At 42.0% G+C, this 22,942-nt stretch overlaps 1 protein-coding gene across 6 annotated transcripts in view; it reads left to right on the top strand.

The window, feature by feature from the left end:
• daam2 (dishevelled associated activator of morphogenesis 2) overlaps window positions 1-22,942 on the top strand; it is a 105,397-nt gene that overhangs the window by 34,874 nt on the left and 47,581 nt on the right. For all 6 annotated transcript variants that reach the window (XM_066703382.1, XM_066703365.1, XM_066703356.1 and 3 more), the window contains exons 2-4: window positions 4,549-4,751; window positions 12,702-12,791; window positions 20,890-20,964. In XM_066703382.1, the coding sequence (XP_066559479.1) occupies window positions 4,584-4,751; window positions 12,702-12,791; window positions 20,890-20,964 (333 nt within the window). In that variant the 5' untranslated portion in view covers window positions 4,549-4,583. The remainder of the gene's footprint in view (window positions 1-4,548; window positions 4,752-12,701; window positions 12,792-20,889; window positions 20,965-22,942) is intronic.

Genomic DNA, 22,942 nt, shown 5'->3' with positions numbered 1-22,942 from the left:
CCTAGTTTTGAAGGTGATTGGTAGATTTTGCTTCATTACTTCAGTTAGCAGAAGAGGTCTCTTCTCAGACAACCTCTTTAGTAGCTGTCATCTCAATTCTTGCTAGCTGTCAGTAATGTGCAGCAGCATATGCCAGCTTTGCTATTTATATGTGCCCTACAAATGCTTTTCTTCCCCCTGTCAGTGTGGATAGTGGCAGGACAATGTGATCATATATGCCTTTGATTTAGGTAATTTCTCACTTTTATCACACATTACACCGTGAGGGATTCTATCACAGTGTGATTCCTGGAATATCAATGCATTTCGCATTTCCCGGTGTGCAGACAGTTAAACACGGGCTGCCATGTGCTGCCGAGCCTTCAGGACTGACAGCTCAGTGATGCGACAGTGTACACAGAAAGAGAGAGAGAGAGAGAGAGAGAGAGAGAGAGAGCACTGTCATTCACTTATTCTGCCTGTATGATAGCAATGGAAGAAAAAAGCAACTAAAAGAGAGATGGAAGGGGAGGAGGGCAGTTTGAGAAGGAGGTTAATAGAGCAGTCTGCATCATTGTGACAGCAATGACTGCAATTAATGTTTGTCTGTACTAGTGTAATACAATCATAAACAATGGATTATTTATACTCGAAATAGAACGAAGCATTAAGACTGAGGCAGCCCATTTTTGTGTATCATTACCCATCTATTCAGAAGGCTGTACGTTTGGTGTGCAGGGGTATCTGGATACTGTCTTTTGAGGGCTTTGAAATTTTAGCAACAATAATTATAATAACAGGAACTGTTACCACATCATAGCTATTGATGGACATTGAAAGTGATCGCAGCATCATGTCAAGGATGATATGAAAATACATGACAGTGGAAGTGTATTGGAAAATGATCACATCCTGTTAATTCCAGCTCAATTATTTTATTTGTATTTTTTAATGGTGCATGTTTTATAACAGTACTGCACAATCCTCACAGTTGTCAGGATGCTATAAATAGCATTTAATCCTGGATGTCAGGTTGTCTAAACTTAATAGGCTCTGTGTGGTCAGGCATTTACAAAACATTATTAAAAGCGTATGTGTTCACTTCCTTTAGAATTTCTTATTATCACTGATGTGTGGAAGCCTGGATTTAAATAACATTATAGGCCTTGTATTCATTCAAGTGTCACATGTTTGTAGTTCCAGGGCTTTTGTTTACCTTTACACACATCATACAGTTAACTCCCATTGAGAAGGATTGTGGTATGTTACCTTGTGCCCTTAGTAAGAGTCATGTACAATAGGGTGCTCCTAGATATACAGGTGCAGGTAAAAGCTTACCTATACAGACAGTGACATTCGTGTGCCAAAAAACATCCTGTGTCGCAGATCATGTGAGTAATGTTCTTGATTCACTCGTTTGTACAATTTGTACTGACATGATTTCCACTAACGACCCGATATCTTCCGAAATGACCACTTTTAATTGAGACAGGAAGAGCAATCAGTGCTTCGCCCCTGTAGCTCCTTCTGGCTTACAGCTGTGCAAAGAAGGGCCTATCTCTTGGCACAGTCATGGGCAGCCTGGCACTGGCCCAAGGTCCCTCCTGTATGGTTGGTGGCTGTGTAGCTTAAATGTTGAAGTAGGTGTTATCGTGTTTTAGGAATGCTGTGGACAGACAGGGATGTGCAGGACTGTCAAGGCTGGGGAGGGCTGTTCAGCACCCCAACTGAAAATGCAAAAAGTACTGCAAACATCACAGTGTATGAAAGAGTAATAAGAGAGGCCATTCAGCTCATCAGGAACAATGTATAGTTTACTGACCCATAGACTCAAAATGCACAGAGTTTTGAAGTGTTTAGAATCAGAGCTCTATAACTTTATTGTGTAAAACCTTAACAACACAGATCTGAACACTGCCCAGAAGGTAATACTAAATATATACATGTAATGGTATGTAATTTAAATTTAAATCGGTTCTCAACTAACTGGGTAAATTGTTCATGTGCTTACAAATGGATGGGGGTGCTGTGAGTGAAATGTACTGTAATCAGGCATGTTGTTTCAGGGTATAACAGCCAAGGACAACACCCGGGCACTGCCACCCCAGTGCTGACAGTTTGCTGCAGACGGCACCTCCTCAGCTTCATTCCAGCAGCACCGCGATATCAGGGGAATGTGTTACCTCTGCGCCCAGTGTTAGGATGTGTGAGAGGCGCAGTCTAGCACACTGGAAGACCTCTGCACAATCTACTGCCATCATTGGCGAGCCTCAGGAGTTTAGCTGCTGATTATCTCAATGTGTTATCCCTTGAGAGGTGTGAGTTGCATTGAAGGCATTGGTCATGCGCCACTCCATTCAGTGTACTTCCTTTTATTTTCTCTCCGTCTGTGAATTCAAGCCCCTTTGCTTTGGAGAGGGGCGTGTTCCTCTGCTTCTGTCTCAGTTGGGGACATATTGTCCTCAAACACGTGAGTTTCAGTGTGAGTGACGCACCCTGTCCATTCTCTCTTCTGGTTGCTTCTCATTTTCCAAGAAGCAGAAGCTTAATTACATTCATGCCCAGGCTTTGTTTAACCTCAATAAAGACACAAATGGGTGAAATGTCCTTGGGGTTGTATTTCAATGCACAGTCCTGGCCTCCCCCCATACGCTCACACTGTTCCACTGGCTGCACTCCATTAACTGTTCTGCACAGGCCTGACTGCCCAACACCCGGGGGCACACGCGCCCACCATAGCCCGCTTCATCATTCACTGTTCTCCGAAAACAAACACATCAGTCACATCTGAGTGGAACACAGAGCCCCGACTGACTGGCCACTGTCTCTGTGGGAATGTCTGGATAATGTCGTATCTCTTCAGAGCTGAGCCAGTCACTTTGAGGGCCATCATGCCAGACAAGCCTCTCTAACAGTGTAACAGCTGAAGTAACCTATCCATCTCTACTGTGACCTGTGTTGTCCCTTAGTTAAAAGACTTAAAATGGAGGTAACTGAATGTATCCAAGTAGTGACTATTCTCTAGAACTGTAATTCTGAGGACATGCAAAACAAGACATTTAACTGTTTGTCAGGCGGCTTCCAGACCTTGTTTGCAGTAGTAATATCATGCACAGCCCACACTGACTAGACCGTATGGGCTGATTGGAGCTCTTTGTGGCTGAAACAGTGTGTCTTTGTCGTCAACGCTGTGTACCAGACCGCTAAATGGGCTCTTGGTTCCTGGTGGCTCTGTCAGGCTCTCTCTTGTCGCTGCCCCTGCCTTCCCTGTCCTCCCATTGTTGCCTGGAGCCACTCTGACACAGGAGGGATTGATAAAAGTGCAGAGTGCCCAGTGGTGCCAGCTTGTGCCAGAACTCATACTGCCATTTGACATTTTTTAAGTATTTAACTGAATTTCATTTCTGAAAGTCAGTAAATCATAGCCCTTTTTTCTCCCTTTAACTGGGAATGAAAAAAACAAACAAACAGGCTCACAAAAAAAGTTGTTTTGAGCTGGAGTGATTGCGTAGACTGTAATTATATCAAAGCTTGTTATCAATCTGTTTCCAACATCATATAATTACAGTAGGTCATGTAAGTCACTGTGGTAGATGAAAGAGCAAAGGACGGGCACAGATGTATGAACATAAAACAGCATGGACTACTGATTCAAAAAACAAACAGTTGATAAACTAAACCTTGTTTTCTTGTTTTATCGCAGCACTGATTCTGTTCTGAGTTAACACCCAACACCCTCAGTAGACTACATTTCTGACAGGATTTTAGAGCGCTCACGAATACAAAGAAACACTCAGAAGTTCCAACATAACTCTTCATTGATGGATGTGTTCTCACAACTGTTTCTATGCACATGATGTAAAAATTGCCCAGTTGTTAAACATAATTTCCTTTCTCTGGTTTATGTCATTACAAGAAGCTGTATTTTTTTTTCATTGTCTCTTTCTCTGGTAAAAATAATTATATTGTATAAACAGTGGAAAAGACTAAATTTGTGTGTAATTGAGCAGTGTCTTTCTATACAGGGGGCAGTCCAATACCATCTGTCCCGTCCCGGTTAATTTCAGTTGAAGGATTTTGGCAAAACTTGCCAGAATTCTTGACCAGTTGATCAGTAGTTCAACTCTAGAGCTAAGGAGCTTGTTATAACTGAGCTGTATTGGACTTCCCCATCTGCAGTTGGTGGTGTTGAAACTGAACGACTCCCTGGAATGCCTTCCTGACAAGATAAGACTAGCAAAATCCATTCCTTCCTACACCCATTTGATCACCCATTTAATTAAAGCAGCATTTTCTTGCCAGGGTCCCATTCATAGTGTCTGCTGAATCACATGTTTTATTTTGAAAGAGATCAGCCATTGAGGAGTTTTGTATAGAATATGCCGGGCTGTGGCTCCTCCAGGACCAGTATTAAGCATCACTGTGGGGGATTGTACCTAACTGGTATTGGTGGAAATGCATTCTGATGGATTTATGTGAAGGAGTCCATATAAATATAATCTTGATTGACTTGCTGAGTAATTGATTTCATAATTGACTGATCATTGTGATTCCCTTCTTGTCTCGCAGATGATGCCCCCTAGATAGCAGGCCTGCTGGAGAGGATGCCTCCCAGGAAGCGGACGCGCCCCACTCTGGGGTTCCTGTGCTGTTTCGGCAGCAGCGAACCCCCAGAGATCAACCTGAAGGACAGTGTACCCCTGCAGCTGCTGGAGTTCACCGCGCCCATGCCCCCTGCCGACGAGCTGCACGCCCGCTTCTCTGAGCTGGTGGTGAGTCGGCTGCACCGCCCTCCGTTGGCCTTGCAGTGCTCTTGTGTACTCTGTAATTCATCTTTGTGGTTTGTTGTGCTTTCAAAAGATCATTGGCTCAATTCCCATCCCATACCCCCACCCTGTTTGAATTGAGCCAGGGGGTAGCTGCAAGGGTGGGTGGGGGGGTGGAATGCAAGGAGTATAATAGCCAGGCACTCTTAAGAGAGTGCTTATTGTCTGTAACTACAGTTGTAGGGAAATAGCAGTAATCTAAAAAAAAATGTTTATTTTACACTACCTTCATAGTAAAATGTGCAACAGCTTCTCTGAAGAATCTTTTCAATTCCAAAGAAAGCATCCCAGGCATGTTTTAAAGATTGATTTGTCTCCTTTTCTAGCAGTTCTGTTTCTCCTCCATACATACTGCAAGTGACTTCTTGACCTTTTGGATGATCGTGAGTTCAGTTCCAGTAATTATGGGTATACTGATCCAGCAGACACTGTAACATGAAAATCGTCATGGTTTTGTGGGGAAGCGTGCAGAGCACAGGAGCAAGGAGAGACATGCTTTGCTAAAAACTTTGTTTTCCCCCTTTTAGCTAATAGGAAGCAGTCCATTGTCAGGCTAATCTGGTTGTGCTTTATTAGCATGAACCCAGATGTAAACGGAGCAGTGTTGTGTTTGTATGAACTTCAGGGATCCAGTCCTTTTTTGGAACTGAAAGTCCTGTTGTTCGCATAGCACAAGGTCAAACAAACTGTTCTTCTGGCATCATTGTGGAAACGCATATGTTGTTCTGAGCTCTTTGGGAATACAGGGCTTCACTGGCACACACAGTGCCCTGGAAAAGCAAGAGCACACTGGCTCACACCAGCTACCCCTAATCGAACCGGTGGAGATTTCCCACAGCCTCCACCTGGCTATCTTCAGCCAGGACCAAACAGTTCCAGCTACATTCCACACATCAGACTAGGCGAGTGAGTTGACTCCAGTCTGGCTCCATTGTGTTGTCTTTCTCTTTTTGTCAACAGTGTAATGTTTTCTTTTAAGTTACTTTTGTATTCTCCCACTTTACATTGCCCTATTTCAGCTTAACCTCACTGGTGGCTGAAGCGCAGTTGTGAGTGAAAGACAGATGAGTGGGATGGGTGTCCTTGTATCATCCCTCCATCTTGCCACACAGATCCTCTCTTTGCCCTGTAGGAAGCAAGCTCAACGAGAGTTACATTACTAGAGACAGAGTCTCTGAGGACAAGACAGCCAATCCATTGTGACTAATGTTCTTGCTCATTTGGGGGCCTGTGAAGAATCTCTTTCTGAGCCACTGTAAAAATCCACCTCTATTCATTCAGCCTAAGTATTAATCTGCCATTTCACATTGAGCCCAGCTCTGTCCAGACTTATTATGAGTTTTTGTGACAGATTGTGTCAAATGAATAGATTGTTCCTCCCTGACATTTCTGGAGCACAGATGTCAGTGTAGCGCCTCCTGCAGGTCCACAGATGGCATAAACCACTTGTTATGTACTGGCCATGCTGCAAAATCTCAGCTCCTCTATCAGACTTTGTGCTGTGCCAGTTTAGAACAGCATCGTTGTGGGGTTATTTTATATTCCCTGTCACATAAAGCTACACTGGATTGTTCCTAATAATTGTAGTTATCATTAAGCTTCTTAGCGGAATCTCCACTGCCTTTGAGGACCATTTTAAAGTATCAAGGTCTAGAGAATCACAGCAGAAAGTGGGCTCTTCCAGACCTTCAGAAGCATTGTGTGGAGGGAGCAGTCATCAGAGTTGCTTCTCTTCCCAAAGTGTAACTAGTGAAGGCCCAGCATCAATTAAAACTCTGCGTTTTTCTGGAGGGTTGTGCTTAGTTTTGGGTGTTTTAATGGAAACAGATTACATGAAAAATAAAAAATAAATAAAAAAATAAAGCCTGCCATGCATATGGTAATACTTAGCAGGATCACGGCAGCCGCATGGTTGAGAAAACAAAACGACTCGGAGCTTATTTATGGTAAATATCTCGGCTTAACTGGAGTCTGACAAAAATATCAAGGCGAGCAGCCCACTTGAAAACACTGGCTCTTTGAATGCAGAGTTCTTTAAGGCAGAAGAGGGATTATCTTTTTCAAAATTTAACTTCCTCATGCATAATTTATAGGCGCTTTGATGGTTGTTCGGCTGCCGCGTAGCAATTCGAGCAAACGTGCCGCCCGCCTGCCGCGCTCTGCCTCTCGCTGTACAATAACACAATTATGTCTCCACATTATGTTTCCACATTAATAACAGACTGGACGATTGTAAATGTGATTCCCTTTCATTATAGTATTGATTCCTTTTTATGTATCACTCATTCCTTTTTAGTAGAGTGACATATCTGGAACATAACTCGACGCGCAAACGACTACCTTGCCGTGTTGTGGGAGCCGTTTCACAGGGATCGTTTGAGAAGCAGCTTGCAACCAAATGAGTTAACGTGCCTCTCCCTTGTTTGTCACCATTCTTATGTTCTTGTGCAACATTCATATTCATGACTTTTCAAGTGCATTGAAATCTGAGTGTTTGTATAATGCAAGTAGCAGTCTCCACTAAATCCAAAATGCCCTTTGTGTTTACAGTGCTGTATAGTGCTCTAAGAAGCTTTTCCTTGGTCTACCCACTACAGTGTGACTGAGGTCCAGGATTAGGGAACCACCATCACAACCATTTGGAAATGGGAGGTTGCATGAGTGCCAACAAGTTTACATTAGAAAAATCAAAAACTCACAGCATGATGACAGCCCCACAAAGTCAGTGAGGCACAAACAGTTTGATTTCTGCTTGAGTTATCGCTCTCTTGCACATTAACACTGTCTAGTTTGTGCACTGAAAGGTATGTACTGTTTGCTCTAGCACATCCAGTATAAACACAGAAAGGAACACAGAAGTGATTATGGTTTCATGCAGAAAACTAAACATTTCATCCTCCATGTTTAGGACAGAAATCAAAAATGACCAATGAGAAAAACATAGGACCTCGGAAAGTTGACCTGATTCTGCCTCAGATCTTTCCCATAAAGGCTGTCAGGTACTCCATTAAGAAAAGGCCTGTTATAAAATTGCCAAATTCATAGAAATATGACGTGCAAAGACGTACTTTCAGCTACATCTGGCCACATTTAAAGTTTTTTTTTTGTAACATAATGTTATTACCCTGATATCAATCATCTGTAATGTTTGATTGTAACGTAATAATAATGCAGCCCACATCAGGAGGTATTATTGTGCAGCATTAATTGATATGATTGATCAAATTATCCTTTATGACATGGTGCACAGTTCTGGAAAAATATGGTCAGCTGTTTTATGAATACATTTTAGTATATATATATATATTATTTTGCTTATGTATGTAATTGTATGTGTGAGTGTGTGTGTGTGTGTGTGCGTGTGTGTGTGTGTGAGAGAGAGAGAGAGGGAGTGTGTGTGCACATGTTTGGACAACCACCATGGTAAAGAATAACAATTGACTATTTGTTTTAAGATTAAAGTCAAGAGGGTCGCTTAAGGACAACAGAGTGACACTAAAACTTATTGCAGTGTGCACTGTTTGGGGGAAGAGTTGTATTGGAAATATAATCCGTGCTGGTTTAATGGAACAGCACACATGTGGTTGCCATGTGTCTGAATGTGCACAGTACCTCAGCCCAGTGCCAAGTCTGCACTGGCAATGCCATTATAAACCAAGAGCAGGGTTTTGGAAAAGAGGGGGTTTGGAGAGAACATCTTTTTTCCAATACACACACCCAGTAAATTGTCAAGTAGAAGACTGTAGGATAAGAAATACTTGTGACGATATACTTGTTTTTAGTGCAACCTTACAATGATGACAGCCTGCACATTTTACCCTTAGTACATATTTCGAGGACTTTATGGCTTACACTCCAAAAGGTGAGCAAGGGAGAGGAGCTGTAAACCCTACCGAAGAAGCTACACATGTGGAGACTGTGGGGGCTGCTTCAAATATCTCAACCTTTGTTCTTTCTTCTTTAACCAAAGTTTTTAAATAAGATCCAGGAAGGAAGGACAACTTTGTTTTCGCCTTTTATCTCGCCCCCTAAACATGGCTGGCAAACACACCCTTCCCAGCTTTCTGCATTTTGCATCCCTCCTCCACCTCAAACACTGGCGTTTCTGAAGCCTCTTGGCTCATTCCATCCAGTCGGGACTCTGGTGGCCAAGTTCCCATGGCCAGATGAACATTCTCTCCATTAAATGATTCAAAACAAAAAATATTCATCCAATCACTGTCCTTTTGTTTTCATGTGTATGTATATATAAATAAAGAATAGTCACTATTGTTCATAATAGTTTCCACATCCTTTGCAAAACTTAATTTTTCTCTCAACAAAACCGGAATAGTCACCGGATTCCCCTTCACTGGTCCGTGCTGATTTGTAGACTGGATGGTTCCTCAGGGAGACTGAAGACAAGGCCAGTGAAGGCTTTCATTATGGCTCAGTATAGCTCCTTTCCCCCATTTAGGATACCCATTTTGAACGTGCTCTCCCTGATATCGCTCACCTCCAAGAGAGAACACAGAGAAGAGATGGGTGTCCTCTGATCCCACTGTGTGGCCAGATCCCTGTGTCCCCCTGTGAAAGTCATCAGTGGGATTTTTGCTAAACTGTTGAGCTCCTGAAGGACCCAGCTCCAGCAGTGATTTACATCTGTTCTCCCTGTCTTCTCTTTAAGTGTGGGGAGATTGTTTCATATTTTTCTTCCCCTAGCATGCCAGAGCTGAGCTCTCTTCTAGGGTCCCAGGCCAAGATTGGCAACATGGCGTGGTCAGGATTGCACCCGGCAACTTCCTGACACATCATTAGGGAAGTGCTGACTGAGCATCAAGTGCCAAGGAGCGTCCTGACCTTTTTGTTATTGTCACACCAAGTCAAATATTCCATTGGGCAGTGGCTCAAAAATCACTATTGAGTTGTACACATGACTTTAAAAAAGATCCAGATGTCAGGACAGTATCCTCAAAGAATTATATAATTCTATAATTATAATTTATCAAAGAAAGGACTGACTATCTTCGGGAACGCCTATGTAAGCTGACCTTGATAGCTAATTTGAGAGATACTGAGGAACCCTCTTTGGAAGGATGAAGTTGTACACCATTTTTTGTTGAGGGGAGAGGGGGAAAGAGGTTGCAGACAGTGTAAATTGGGACTAAGTAAGTGCAGGTGAAATTTTCCCATTTTCCACTGAACCTTTTCATGTCTGTTGACGCTGCCAGCAGCCAAGTAGTTGGGTCTGGCATCCTGAGGCGCTGTACAGAACAAGTTTGTTGTTATTCTACACCTCTTGCTCCCTCCACCCCACCCCCAGCCACCGGTCAGTCACAGCTGTCTCTCTGGCCTGCACATTGATGGCAGCTTCTACTTCCTCTGGGTCCCCAGGGGGCTTCATATGACTTCCTGCCTTTCCTTCAAGTGTTGCTGTGTCCTTCCTGTTCCTCCCAGAAAGGACAGAACTGGAAGGGCTTGAGAGCAATCACCTTCCTGTACTCTGATTTCTCTGTCAACAACAGAAGCTCAGGCGCACACACACACATACACACACACACACACCCAGGCACACTGTGATGGTTTCATCTACTTCTGAATGTCTTTCTTTCCCTTTTTGTCCTTTTTAATTGTCATAGCTAACCCACTTTTCCTGTCTCCGATCTCTCTTTCTCTCAGTTGTTTCTCATTTGTCATTGAATCTCCCACTGATATCTCTCTTTTTTTATATTCCATCTTTTTGGTCTAACCCCCACACAGATTTGTTTTGCCTTTGATCTTCTTTTAGTGTGATAATTTTTTCGGTCCTCCTTTTTCTTTGCCTTCTCCTTTCTTTCTCCAGTCATGCTCCTTTGCTTTCTAAACTCCACATATCTTTTGCTCTTTTTCTAATCTCTCCTCACTCCTCTCTCCTTCCCTCCTGCTCTCTCTGTCTCTCTGTCTCTCCTAGCAGTGTTATCAGCAGTGGCACAGGCTTAAAACCCAGATTAGTGGCCCTGGAGGAGCTGCTGATATTAAAGTCAGCTTCAGAGATGCTTTATAAACGTTTATCCTCTTCCTCATCTTTCTGCACCACTGCATTTTTTTCCCCAATCCATTTTTTAAACCATAGATTTTTTCCAACCTACTGACAAAATTACTTCTCTGTGTACCAAGCTGATACAACCTAGTGCCCGTCTACTATAATGAGCTGCCGGAGTGATTCCTCAGTCCTAACTCTGTATTGAAGTCACGGTGTGGAGATTGAACCGGTATCGTCCAGTAATAGTGTGGACGCTCTGTAGTCATAGCTACATGATTAGAGTTACATCATATTTCTTACCTGCTTGGGAGTTTATTACAATATATGCATGTTTTACTCAGTACAGGTGCTTCAATCATGTCCAGGCACATTTCTCGAGCAGCTTTGGGTGAGGATGTTAATTTGATTAGATAGACAAACCTGCTCGAGTCTCAACAAACCACATAGCCTCTGAGCTGAATGAGAGTACAGCGCTGATCTCTCCTTACTTTCCAAAGGCTGTAGTAGAGTAACTCCGTCTAATCAATTCCAGTATCGATCAGTGTGGCTGATTGCAATGAACGACCGACACCAGTTTCAGTGCTGAATGTATTGATTCTCAGACCAGAAGTCACATGCCTCTGCCATCCACTTTTATTATTGTTATCATTTGAGTTTTATTTATTTGATTTCAGTCCAAAAATGTTGAAGGAGAGAAATAACAGTCGCTGGAAAGGAATATTTTTTCATCCTGCGCTGCAGGTGTATCAATATTTATGTAACTTCTGTGAAGTCACAGCCCTGTTGAGCAGATACCTTCCAGAGTTTTAACTCTGTAGCTCCCTGGTAAGATCGGCTTAATAAAACTCTTGCAATAAAGCTCTTCTCTCAGGTTGTGCTGCACTTGTGACACCTCAGCCAGGTCCACTGGGCCTTTCGGAGACTTTTCATTGCCACACTTGGCACTGCCGACTACACCTCTGTGTGCTGGCTTCAGCTGTCATTAAGATTAAATTAAATTCAGTTCAAATACAACAAGAGACAAATCAGCAACGGAACAAAAGGGCCCGCCTATAATCTGATCCCCCGATTCAATGCGGAGATTATGATCTGATTTCTTTTTTCTGCTCTAATGCAATCTGGATGTAGAGCTTATGCTTGCCTTATCTAAAATCAAGTGGGACTTTATTCTGATAAATGCTAGGCTTTCAATAAGTGCCCCTTATTGAAGTGAATTCCAACGCACGGCTTTATTTTGAGAATACAAATTGTAGTTAAAAAGGAAGCCCACGATCTGTGAGGTGGTAAAGGGCCAGAAAGCTGTACTCAATAGAGTGATCAGTTTTCAGCTTTTGGATTTGCTGCCATTCAGCGTGTTCATTTCTCAGCAGTGCATTTTTTTACTGTGGCAGGTTCAGGATTGGACATTAACAAATGGCTCAGCCCAGGTGAACATCACAACCTTCAGTCATACCTGAGCTGAGAGGTGTATAGTACAGCTCCCTCCTAGTTCTGTTCTGTTCTCTGGCTTGTCCAGTTAGGAGATGCTATCTTACCTCAGCTGAAAGTACAGAATATTTCTTCATGTGATTGCCAAAATATTTTTCCCAAAACAGGTTAACCCCCTGGTCTAAATCCAGTGCGGGGATTACAACCATAATATCCAGACACGGATTCCCTTTAGAGAGCATGTGTGATGTATACACTGAGCACACCGCTTCTGCTGTGCTTTAGACAGGTGAATAGATAGATAGGTATATAGATTCCTTAATTTAATCTTTGGGCTAACTCATAGTTTCTCCTCAGGAAAGAAATTAGCTGGTCTGGGTTTGCCCACTGGGGGCCCAGTGTGGAGACTTTTTGTCTCAGTATGTGCATTTGCCTGACTACCCTCTCTCCCCTCTCTGCTCCTACAGGATGAGCTGGATCTCACAGATAAGAACAGGGAGGCCATGTTCGCCCTCCCAGCCGAAAAGAAATGGCAGATCTACTGTAGCAAGAAGAAGGTGAGTCCTCATTTTCACCCAGCCTTATTGAGCCTTATTGAGCAGCTTTGGTTTTAATTCTCACACCCTACCGAACTTGTACATGTCCAAGTCTAGGCAAGCCAGGGGAAAGGGGAGAAAACATGCCTTCAAATTATCTTGAAAATTGCTGGAAAACAATTATATAATTTGAAATAATACAGGCAGAGGAAAGACCTGCACTCACTGTGGCAAAAGCTCAAGGAAACTTGGTCTAATAAACGCCACTTTATTTTTATGACTTTGATAATAGTTGCTGTGTAGTGACTTTAGCAGGAAAACTTGTAATGTTCAAACGCCGCAGCTAGGTGTGTGAAGATGTAGATGTGTGGTAGTGTAGAGACAGCGAGGATCAGTAGGTTGGGAAGGTTGAGTGTAAGTCTGCGACTGTGCAGTTTTATGGAAATCAGCTGCACAATGAGGGACTCCTGGAACCCGTATGGTGGGTTATGATCTGAGATTACTTCAGTGCTGGCTGTGCTCCTGCTACTGACTTTGTATTTCATGCAGACGCAACATGTGGCTTCGCTTGCAGGCCCATATATTTAAAACTCATGCTGGTGAGGGAAATAAGGCCTGTCACGTGGGGGCTATGATAAACAAGGATCTCTTGAACTCAGACGCTAAGGGCAGTGTGACATGCAGAGCCATCACACAGTGTTTTGCTGTCACTGGTGGTCACAGTGCAGCCAAACACCCAGACATCGGAGCACTGAGGCTTCTCTGTGTCTTCGAAAAAGATTTACGACTCCATACTCCGCTATGAGTGAAGAAAGTAAATTAATATTGAATGATTTTAACTGCTGCTGGAGGATTGACGCTGCTGGGTACTGGGTATGGCACAGGTGTGCAGCATTCCACATTGCATCTTCAGCACTTAATAAACACTGTTCAGAACACTTTAGTGACTGGGCCTTCAGGATAGTTAACCACTGTCCCGGTTGGTTTTTGGTCTGGAAGGAAGGATCTTGCATAGTAGTGGGAGGCAGCCTCCAGACTGCAGACGTAACTCCCAAGTATCCTCAGAACAGTTTTTATTTCCATTTAAAGTTCTAGTCAGACCCCTCTGGTCCTTGTCTCCTTGTGTCTCTGTCTGTGGTCAACCTCCTCCAGGATAATTGAATTTTAGATAGCAGATTTAGACAGTTTCTAAACTTCCAAAAAAATGAAATTAAATGAATGCATATGACCTTACCAAGTCATTTCTTTTCTTGGCATGGCTCACGAGTCTGCGTTGGAAGCAGAACCATTCATCATTTTCAACTTTAGCAGTCTAGGCTGCTTGATGTTATCGGTTGTGACAGTTCTTTACTTAGGAATAAACATAGAGCATAACGAGAGGATATCACTGAGAAACTAAAGCAATTAGACTTGAAGCTGTAGAGAAATTACCAGAGGTTTTCAGAATAAAGTTTCACTGTTTGCCATTTCACTGTACTGTAACTGCAGCAAACGAGTGTATAATTTCTTCTTTGGCCCTAAATGACTGTGCCAGATTCACAAAACATACACGCCCAGGGACAGAATCCACATGGAAAAATGGATCCTCGTTCAGAATCGGTGTAATCAAGACTGCCTCGCTAAAACTCTGCTTAAAGAGCAAGACAATATCTATGGGGAAAAAAGAAAAGAAAAAAAAACATTCCTAAACAAACTCAAAGCATATGAAACATGTATTTGCAAATGAAACATACATGAACAACAGTTTTTTTTGTTTAAATGTCAAGTGATTTTTCACAATGGGTTTGCCAAGAGTAAAGCAAACCTTGTGTACATTTAAAAATAAACAATATCGGGTGTGTCTGTTGTATTTGTGAAGGGTGTTGATCAGATAGCTCTAAAAGCTGAAGATCTCTCAAAATCCACAGTGCTGGCACAGCAAGGACAGGTCTATTACCCTTCCTTACCCAGCCAAAGTACAGCTGGCATACAGCACATCTAAAGGAGACATGCCACAAACTCACTTTTAGCAAGCAGTGATGAACAATATAATAAGTATTTATCACGTCAAATAAGCAGGGAAGGCTTAGAAGGATGAAGTGTTAATGAAGTGCAAGCATGTCAGGAGCTGGCACTGCTATCATCAGCGCATAGCTGTCTCTGCTGTTAATTACTGTACCTGGCCTTGCTAGTCAGAATGGATGCTCTCACAGGTGTGACTGTGCCAGTGGAAGTGGCTTACGTGATTTTGCATCACTGAGTTGCCTGCAGTTGGTTGACTGACTGTAAAGTTTCCAAAGCATGCTGGGCTAAGGGGATGTCCGTGCTGTGCTGAAGGGGCTGCTATACACCCACCAAACTCATTCTGCCGGCTAGAGGCTGAGGTAAATTACCGCCAACCCTTATGAGGCAAGGTAATCTGGCAGTTTTTCCCCTTGATTTTCCTCTGGTTTTATCTCCATTTGTGTGACACTATGATCAGGCAGCATGATGGGAATGGTGCAACCTCTGTTTTAGTGCCAGGGAAAGGAAAACTGCATATTTAAATATAATCAAGCTGTTATTTGATGTTAGGGGGCGATTTATTATTTTTAATTATTAAATAATGACATCATAATAATGAAAAGATTCACTCCTGTCATAGTGGTTTGTATTGCATTGTACAGAAATACTCCCATTTGAGGCATTCAGAAGCATTACTAAAGACCTGTTTTTGTGACATGTGATGAACCCCTCACTGCATGGGTGAGAGTGCATTTGTAGATTTGTGCTGCTGTTTCTTAAAGGTGTGACTGTGAATGTGCCTTAGACCTGGGAGCTGTGCGCTTGGCTCTGTGGATTAGATGAATGGGAAAATTATGTGAGCAGCAGGTTGTTTATAGTTGTTCTATATATACAATGATTTATATAGTGGCACTCCCATGTTTACACATCCCCCTGTCTTAAACCAGTTTAGTCAACAGGAATCGTTACAGTCTCCTCTAGGCTGAATCAGTGCGACAACAAAACAAAAAAACATGTTATTGTTAAATAAGTGTAGTTTATTTAACTTAAATGTATTATTAAACTGAGGATTAACCAAATAACCACTTCAAATCACTGTCTACATTCCATTTAATAAATGTAGTATGTATAATTTATTAGCTTTCTTGTAAAAGGAAAGGGGTACGGGAAATCTCAATCAATTTAGGTTTTAATGTGTGTGACTGGCTTATTGGGGTTTATGAGTATCAGAGAACACTGCTGGACTATTGGTGTACAGAAGCTGTTTGTGAGTTAAAAGTTTCTTAGTGTTCTTCCGAGACAGGAAGAGAGGAGAAGGTCATGAATTATGAGTAGCAGATTTCAGTGCTGCAAGATGTTTTCCCAATAAAATAGGAGCAATTAAGTTGCTGGCATTCTAACAGTAAGAAATCTGTAAGCTAACATAATTATGTGGAGAAGTTCATGACAAGACCGGCGAGCTACTCATTGGTATCTTCCAGTCACAAGACCATACTGCGCAGAATTTCCTGTGAGGAAAAAAAAGCATGTTAAGAGAGATAGCGAGGGATTCAAAAGTTTCAAAGTAATCTCCAGAGTAATTTTCCTGGCACATGCACTGCAGTCTACTAAACTATGTTTAGGAAACACAACAGAATTAAAAGATAATTTTAATCTATTCCCTGAAAATAAGTAATGCAAACAGTATATATATCACCATTACCATCAGCCTATATTGATCCACTGATGGATGAAGGCCTCCCTGTCACGCCTGTTAAGTTTATTGTTTAATCTTTCTATCTTTCATGTGGTCGTCTTCTCTGTCTTTTGGTTTCCATTCAATAGCTTCCTTTGTCCATCTTTGATCTGTTCTTCATGCAATGTGTCCAACTGCTTGCCATTTTAACATAACATATTTCATATTTCGTTTGTTCTCGAAATAGAACACATAACCCTGACCCCTGAAGCAGGTTTTGAAAGTGGGTAGGTGGATGGATATACATACATCTATAAACACATGAACATTCTGATGTTCTGAATTCCAAAACCGAGTAGTAATGCTTGCACAGTAATAAGGAACAGCTTTATAAATACTTTAGATATAAAGACATCATTCCATATAAAGATGTGTTATTTAAAAATCTTCTGTCACATTTATAGTCTGCCTAGACTTCATAATCACCATTCTGTAAAGGTCGGTATTATTTATCACAGCCCATTCCTTTTGTACCCTCAAAACATTCCTGTAGCTGACACTAAATTCCCCATAAAGAAACTCTAATTCGGGCCGGAGATATAGTGTGGTAATTCATACATTAGAATTTCATCAATCCTAATATCCACACACATGACACACCATGTGGTTTCTGAACCCCCTTAGATATCCCAGGCTGGCTTCTGCCAAGAAAAGAAAGGAGGATTGCTTCTCATTGCAGTTCTCAAATGAAGAGAGAGCTTACACATGCTCAGTGAGAGCTACATACAGCTGTCAAGAGAAATGTTGGTTGTCTCAAAAACAGTTCCATAGACTGTAGGGTGAAAAGTGAAAATAACAAGCATATAAAATTGATTGGAAACATTTTTGTAAGTATACCCTGAACAAATTTGCAAGGATCTGAGTGAATGAATGGTAGTGAAAAGATAATACGAAAGAAAAACAAAGAGTAACAAAATGCAACCCAAAGCACAAGCTGTAAAACTCATAATATACAGCTCTGAAAAAAAATAAAAATTAAGAGACCACTTAAGAGACCACAGCAAAATTATCAGTTTCTCTGGTTTTACTATGTATGTGTTTGGGTAAAATGAACATTTTTGTTTTATTCTATAAACTACTGACAACATTTCTCCCAAATTCCAAAAAAAAAATATGAATGGAATGGAATGGCTGCCATACATGTAGAGATGCTGATTTAAGAAATTTGCAGTGGTCTCTTAATTTTTTCCAGAGCTGTATGTCTGAGTCCATGTTCTTATGCTGATTTCTTTATTTAAGTTTTGATTGCCGGGATGACCTCGGTGAGACACAACATCTTCATGGCACAGGGATGTGCACGTTCTCTTCTTAGACAGCAACATGATCCCAGATGTGCATATTGTTGTAAGATGAAGCTGGTGATTACCCCGAGAACAACTCAAGAGCTCCCAGGTCACTTTATAAAGCAGTCTCCTTGCTTTTTCCATAAGCGGCTGGTGTATTGCTGTGGGTTTGGACAGCTGGTGTCTCTTTGCTGGCTCTCACACTACCCCATGAGTTCAGCCAGGCTTGGGGAACAGGGATAAAAAAAAGAGAGAGAAAAAAGACAGATCCACTGTAAACACCAGGTCCAGCAGAAATGTCCTGTTCTTGTAAAGAGGATCATCTGGTCTGCCAAAACACTACTTTGACAATAAAGAGAGGCTGGTGTTTCATATCAAGCTGTTATTGTCAGATGGAGGAGGGGTGGGGGGGCAGTAGGCCGCTGTTGAAGTTGGCTGAAAAAGTGCCGTACTGGTTGTGCAATGTCGATCTCTTTGGGTCATTTTTCTGATCGCGAGGGTGATGTTAAATATGCTTTGTTTCGAATTCCACATGGATTTCTTAGATTCCTCAGCACTCAAAAGCCTAAGCCTTATGAATCATGGATGGTCGTTTTGGTTTATTTAAATGATCGAGTTTCTGATCTGCATGCTTTCACTCTGTGCTTTTACAGCGGTAGGACAGATCTTCCCTGTATTACACATCTTCATGTGTAGGCTATACAAACACACACACTAACACATGCACTGAGCCCACAAATCACAGCACGCACCCACACACACTGGTCCCATTTAATCTGATTCAGTTGCAACAGGGGTGTCAGAGAGGAGTGTGTCTGTTGCTCCAGTGCTCTTGTGTCCAGCATTCCTGTGTGCTTTTACAGAGCCAGGACACAGCAGCAGTGTCTTCTCCCCCCTTCCCTTCCTCCTGTGCTCTCTGGCCCACTGCTCTCTTCACACAGCGGCCTCTCTGTCTCCTCTGTTCGTTTGCTTTTTCCATTTTACCCAATATACAAACTGGGCAGAAGAGCACTGAGAGGCCTGTAATACAGTAGCAGTGGGCATCTCTCGGCGAAGACTGCTCCCTGATTCCTCTTCTGTAATGATCACCCATATACTGTAGTACATGAATACTTATATTGATGTTCTGGTGATGTTATTTTGGGAATATGGATGAAGCATTTTTTGCTGCTCTTGTCTTTGTGTAAATGATTCCAGCTTCTAAGCACTCTGAGGTGCTGAGTGACATTGATTCATATTTAAAAATATGTCTTTCCTCTCCCAGGGCTGTGTGCCTGTAATTAACTGGTTTGTCATAAGTGTGCATGTGTTTAATTAATGTCACATTCCAAATTACAATCTTAGTGAATAGACAAACCGTTCAAGCAGGGACACGAGGGGAGGGGAAAACAGAAGTCTCACACTATCTCTCTGCTTCTAGTGGGACTGTGCCACTGGTCCAGGGATGCATGTGTCCTACACACCTGTCAGGGTTGCTGACTAGTAGAACACAAAGCCAGCAACCTGAGGCAGGTTCCCTGTTCCATCCCGTTGTTTGCAGTACAGCTTCCCATTTTTCTCTGCTCCACTTTCACACAAAGACAAATTTTAAGGTATGAAGGACATTTCATTATATGCAGGGATCATATATTTAATTAGGCTAACACAGCACATTGATACAGAGATCTGTGCAACCTCGACAACCAGAAAACACAACCACTGCAAAACACCAAGCACAAAACTGAGTAGATGCCTATACTTCTGTATCTGGTTGCTTGGCCTTGTGCATCCCACAGTGTACTGATGTGCTCAAATCTTATGGAAGATTTTTATATAAACTGTGGGGGTTGGAAACACCCTGGGAAAGTACAACTATAGATCCATGTTTTGGGTCAAATCAGCCTAAGCGGTTCGAACCACTATCATGGGCCCACAGCCAACCGCCTCGGCAACAACAAACCTATACAAATAGTCGTTTCCAATGTTCCTCAATGACACAAGCACATGTTCTCGCCAGGAGGTGTGAGTGCAGGGCTGGGCTGCGGGGCAGTGTGGAAGTTTGAGGCCGCCAGTCTCCCTGTTGGTGGCCCGCACTTGGCCAGAACATCCCCATAATTCAGTACTGTTTTATCTGTTTTCAGTCTCTTTTGTTTTCCTAGTGTGTGTGTGCGCATGCGTGTGTGTGTTTTTATACTACTTCTCAACTCTATTTGACTCCTTGGAATGGCTGGAATTGCCAAGAACCAGTAGTTTTTGCGTTTTGTTTTTAATTCCATTTTTTTTTTTTTTTTTTTAATAGCACAAATACCTTAACTGTGCTGGGGGTTGGATACTGTGAGTGCACTCAGCTTTTGAGCCCAAAACAAACAAATCACACTTGTAAACACCTCATATTTGCCCCCCAAAAATGTCTGCAGTAGACTGTTTTAAGTACCAAATTAAATTGTCCGAGAACATTTTCCATTCCATAAACTGTAACACAAAAGCCGCCTACCACGCTGATAGAGCCAACCCTTTCAACTCTTCTCCAAAACCATGAACACAAAGTCACATACATGGAACTTACAACACATACAAGAACATTTTTAAGATCTGAACAGCTGTAGGAATATGGATAGGTATGTCTGAAAAATATTTGTTCCAGAGGTTGTTCAATGATAAAGTATACATTAATGAGGAATTGGTCATTATTTATTTGGAAGGTGTCTTTGTGCAGGGGAACTTGCTGTACAGAGATTGCAATCAAAAAAGAATGTGTTACGTGCACAAACTCATTTTCACAACAATGTAGTGTTATTAAGTGCTTTACGAAAACTTTCCAATTCTGAATATTGGATTGGCAACATTTCACTTTAGAAAAATGTTGGGTGAAGAGTTGTATTGTGAAAGATCTATTTTGTGTAGAGTTTTTTGTACGGAGTCTGGATGGCTCAGAGATTACACTGAGTGATGGAGAGATGTACCCATTTTTAACCCCATGCTCCATTTCTGAATTTGATCCTGCTGTGGGGAACAGCAGGGTGGTAAGCAGATTATTACAAGTGCTTTGTTTACTCCTGAAAATAGAAAGAAAAAAAAATCTCTGCTCCTCCCAGTGCAGCCCTGTGTGCTAATGCTTCTCTCTGTGCTGTCAATGCAGGAGCAGGAGGATCCCAACAAACTGGCCACCAGCTGGCCGGACTACTACATTGACCGCATCAACTCCATGGCCGCGGTAAGTCACATTTCCCAAACCGTTTTCACCTTAGGGTGTACAACCCTAATCCTGGAGAGCCTCAGGCGAGTGGATTTTACAGGTCACCCCTTAAATCGTGAGTTTACAATAAAGACTTGGAAATATTTCATTCTGATTGATGAAACAGGTTGGTGTTTTTGTGAATTCAGTCATTTAGAGAACTCCTGCGTATTATTTAGACCTCGAAGAAAGATATCCATAAACTGAACAAGTGACTTGCTTAACATGGGTTCCCAATCCTTTGATAGAGTGAGATAGGGTTCCCTTTTAAACTACATGGCCTCACAAGGACCAGGATTGGGTAAACCACTGCTTTAACCCATTCACTGACCATGTCTGCCCTTTTCACACATTTTGGCCCTTTATTATTTTGACTCAAGGTGATATTCAGAGTTTTTGCTACAGAGAAGAATGCACTCCCAGTTTCTGAAAGTTGAAACATATAGGCATGGATGACACACAGACACACACACACATATGAATATATATTTAAAATACTTTGGGAATGTTAGCTTAAATTTATTTGGAGATGCATTAGAAAGAGTGGAGCAAGTTTGGCACTGGAGCAAAAAGCTTTGAAAGTCATCCTGAAAATGTGTTGGGGGGTGTGATGTCAGGAGAGTATACCTGAGGTGAAAAAGAGGCCAGAGAACTTAAGGAAAATACTTGCTCATGAAAGTGTTGGCTTAGTGCTGGAAAGGAGAGTGATCTTTGATGGATTGGGAATAGCGCCCTCGGTCATGGAACTATCCTTGCTTTTTTAACCAACAGCCACTATAAAGCGTTTAATTTGAAGCCCTCTATCACAGCCCTCTGGCACATCTGAAAGAAGGTAATCATCATGACTAACAAAACACAAGCGCTCTCCTGTGTTTCTCATTATCAAAACAATAAAACGAATAGAAAAAAGAAACTTTGACATGTGCAGTATTTATTTTGATGGCTTAAGTTCAGAGCCTGCAATGTACAGTACATCCAAAAGCTGAGCAGGAAAAAAAATTACAGATTTCAGAACAAAGTGTTATGAATGTATTTTTCCAGACATCAAGGCCATTATAATTAGCAAGGGGATGAAAAGAACAAAAACAATGATATTTCTTTTCATATGTAAATGCACTGCAGGCTGGAGTGACTTTAAAGGGTCACAGTATTGGTTACCAGCTATGGATTGCTGCCATTGGCTGTCCAGCTGTAAACACAGTGAGAAACTGTACGAACGTCCACAAGTTCAAACACAAGATCATCAAGACTACCGAAAAAAGAAAACTCAGTAGTTGGAAACAGGTGTTTTAACTTCTGTTTTAGAAAAAAAAAAAGTACCACAGAATGGAAGCATCTAACATCATTTGTAGATGATACTATAATAGGTGGCTCAGCAGATACAATCTCGGCAGCACAGGTTATTCAAAGGGACTTAGATAACATTCAGTTGTGGGCCGACACCTGTCAGATGAAATTCAATGTGGACAAGTGCAAGGTAATACACGCAGGTAACAAAAATGTCCACTATAATTACACTATGGGAGGAATAGAACTAGATGAGAAAGACGCATGAGAAAGACCTAGGAGTCTATGTGGAGTCCTCACTTTCTCCATCCAAACAATGTGGGGAAGCAATAAAAAAGGCAAACAGAATGCTAGGGTATATTGTCAAAAGTGTAGAATTTAAAACAAGGGCAGTAATGTACAGACTGTACAATGCACTAGTTAGACCTCATCTGGATACTGTGTACAATTCTGGGCTCCACACTTCAAGAAAGATATCGCTGCTCTAGAGGCAGTTCAGAGGAGAGCAAGCAGACTTATTCCAGTTCTGAAGGGAAAGTCCTACTGAGAGACTGAGGGACCTGAACCTTTTCACCCTGGATCTGAGGAGACTACGTGGGGACTTGATCCAAGTCTTCAAAATCATGAAGAGCATCGACCACATCAACCCAGAGGAGGTTTTCCAGATCAG

This window comes from Amia ocellicauda, chromosome 1 (genome assembly GCF_036373705.1).
Source record: "Amia ocellicauda isolate fAmiCal2 chromosome 1, fAmiCal2.hap1, whole genome shotgun sequence".
NCBI classification, from domain to species: Eukaryota; Metazoa; Chordata; class Actinopteri; order Amiiformes; family Amiidae; genus Amia; species Amia ocellicauda.
Note: the sequence above shows the minus strand (reverse complement) of the source record. Positions and strands in the feature narration are given on the sequence as shown.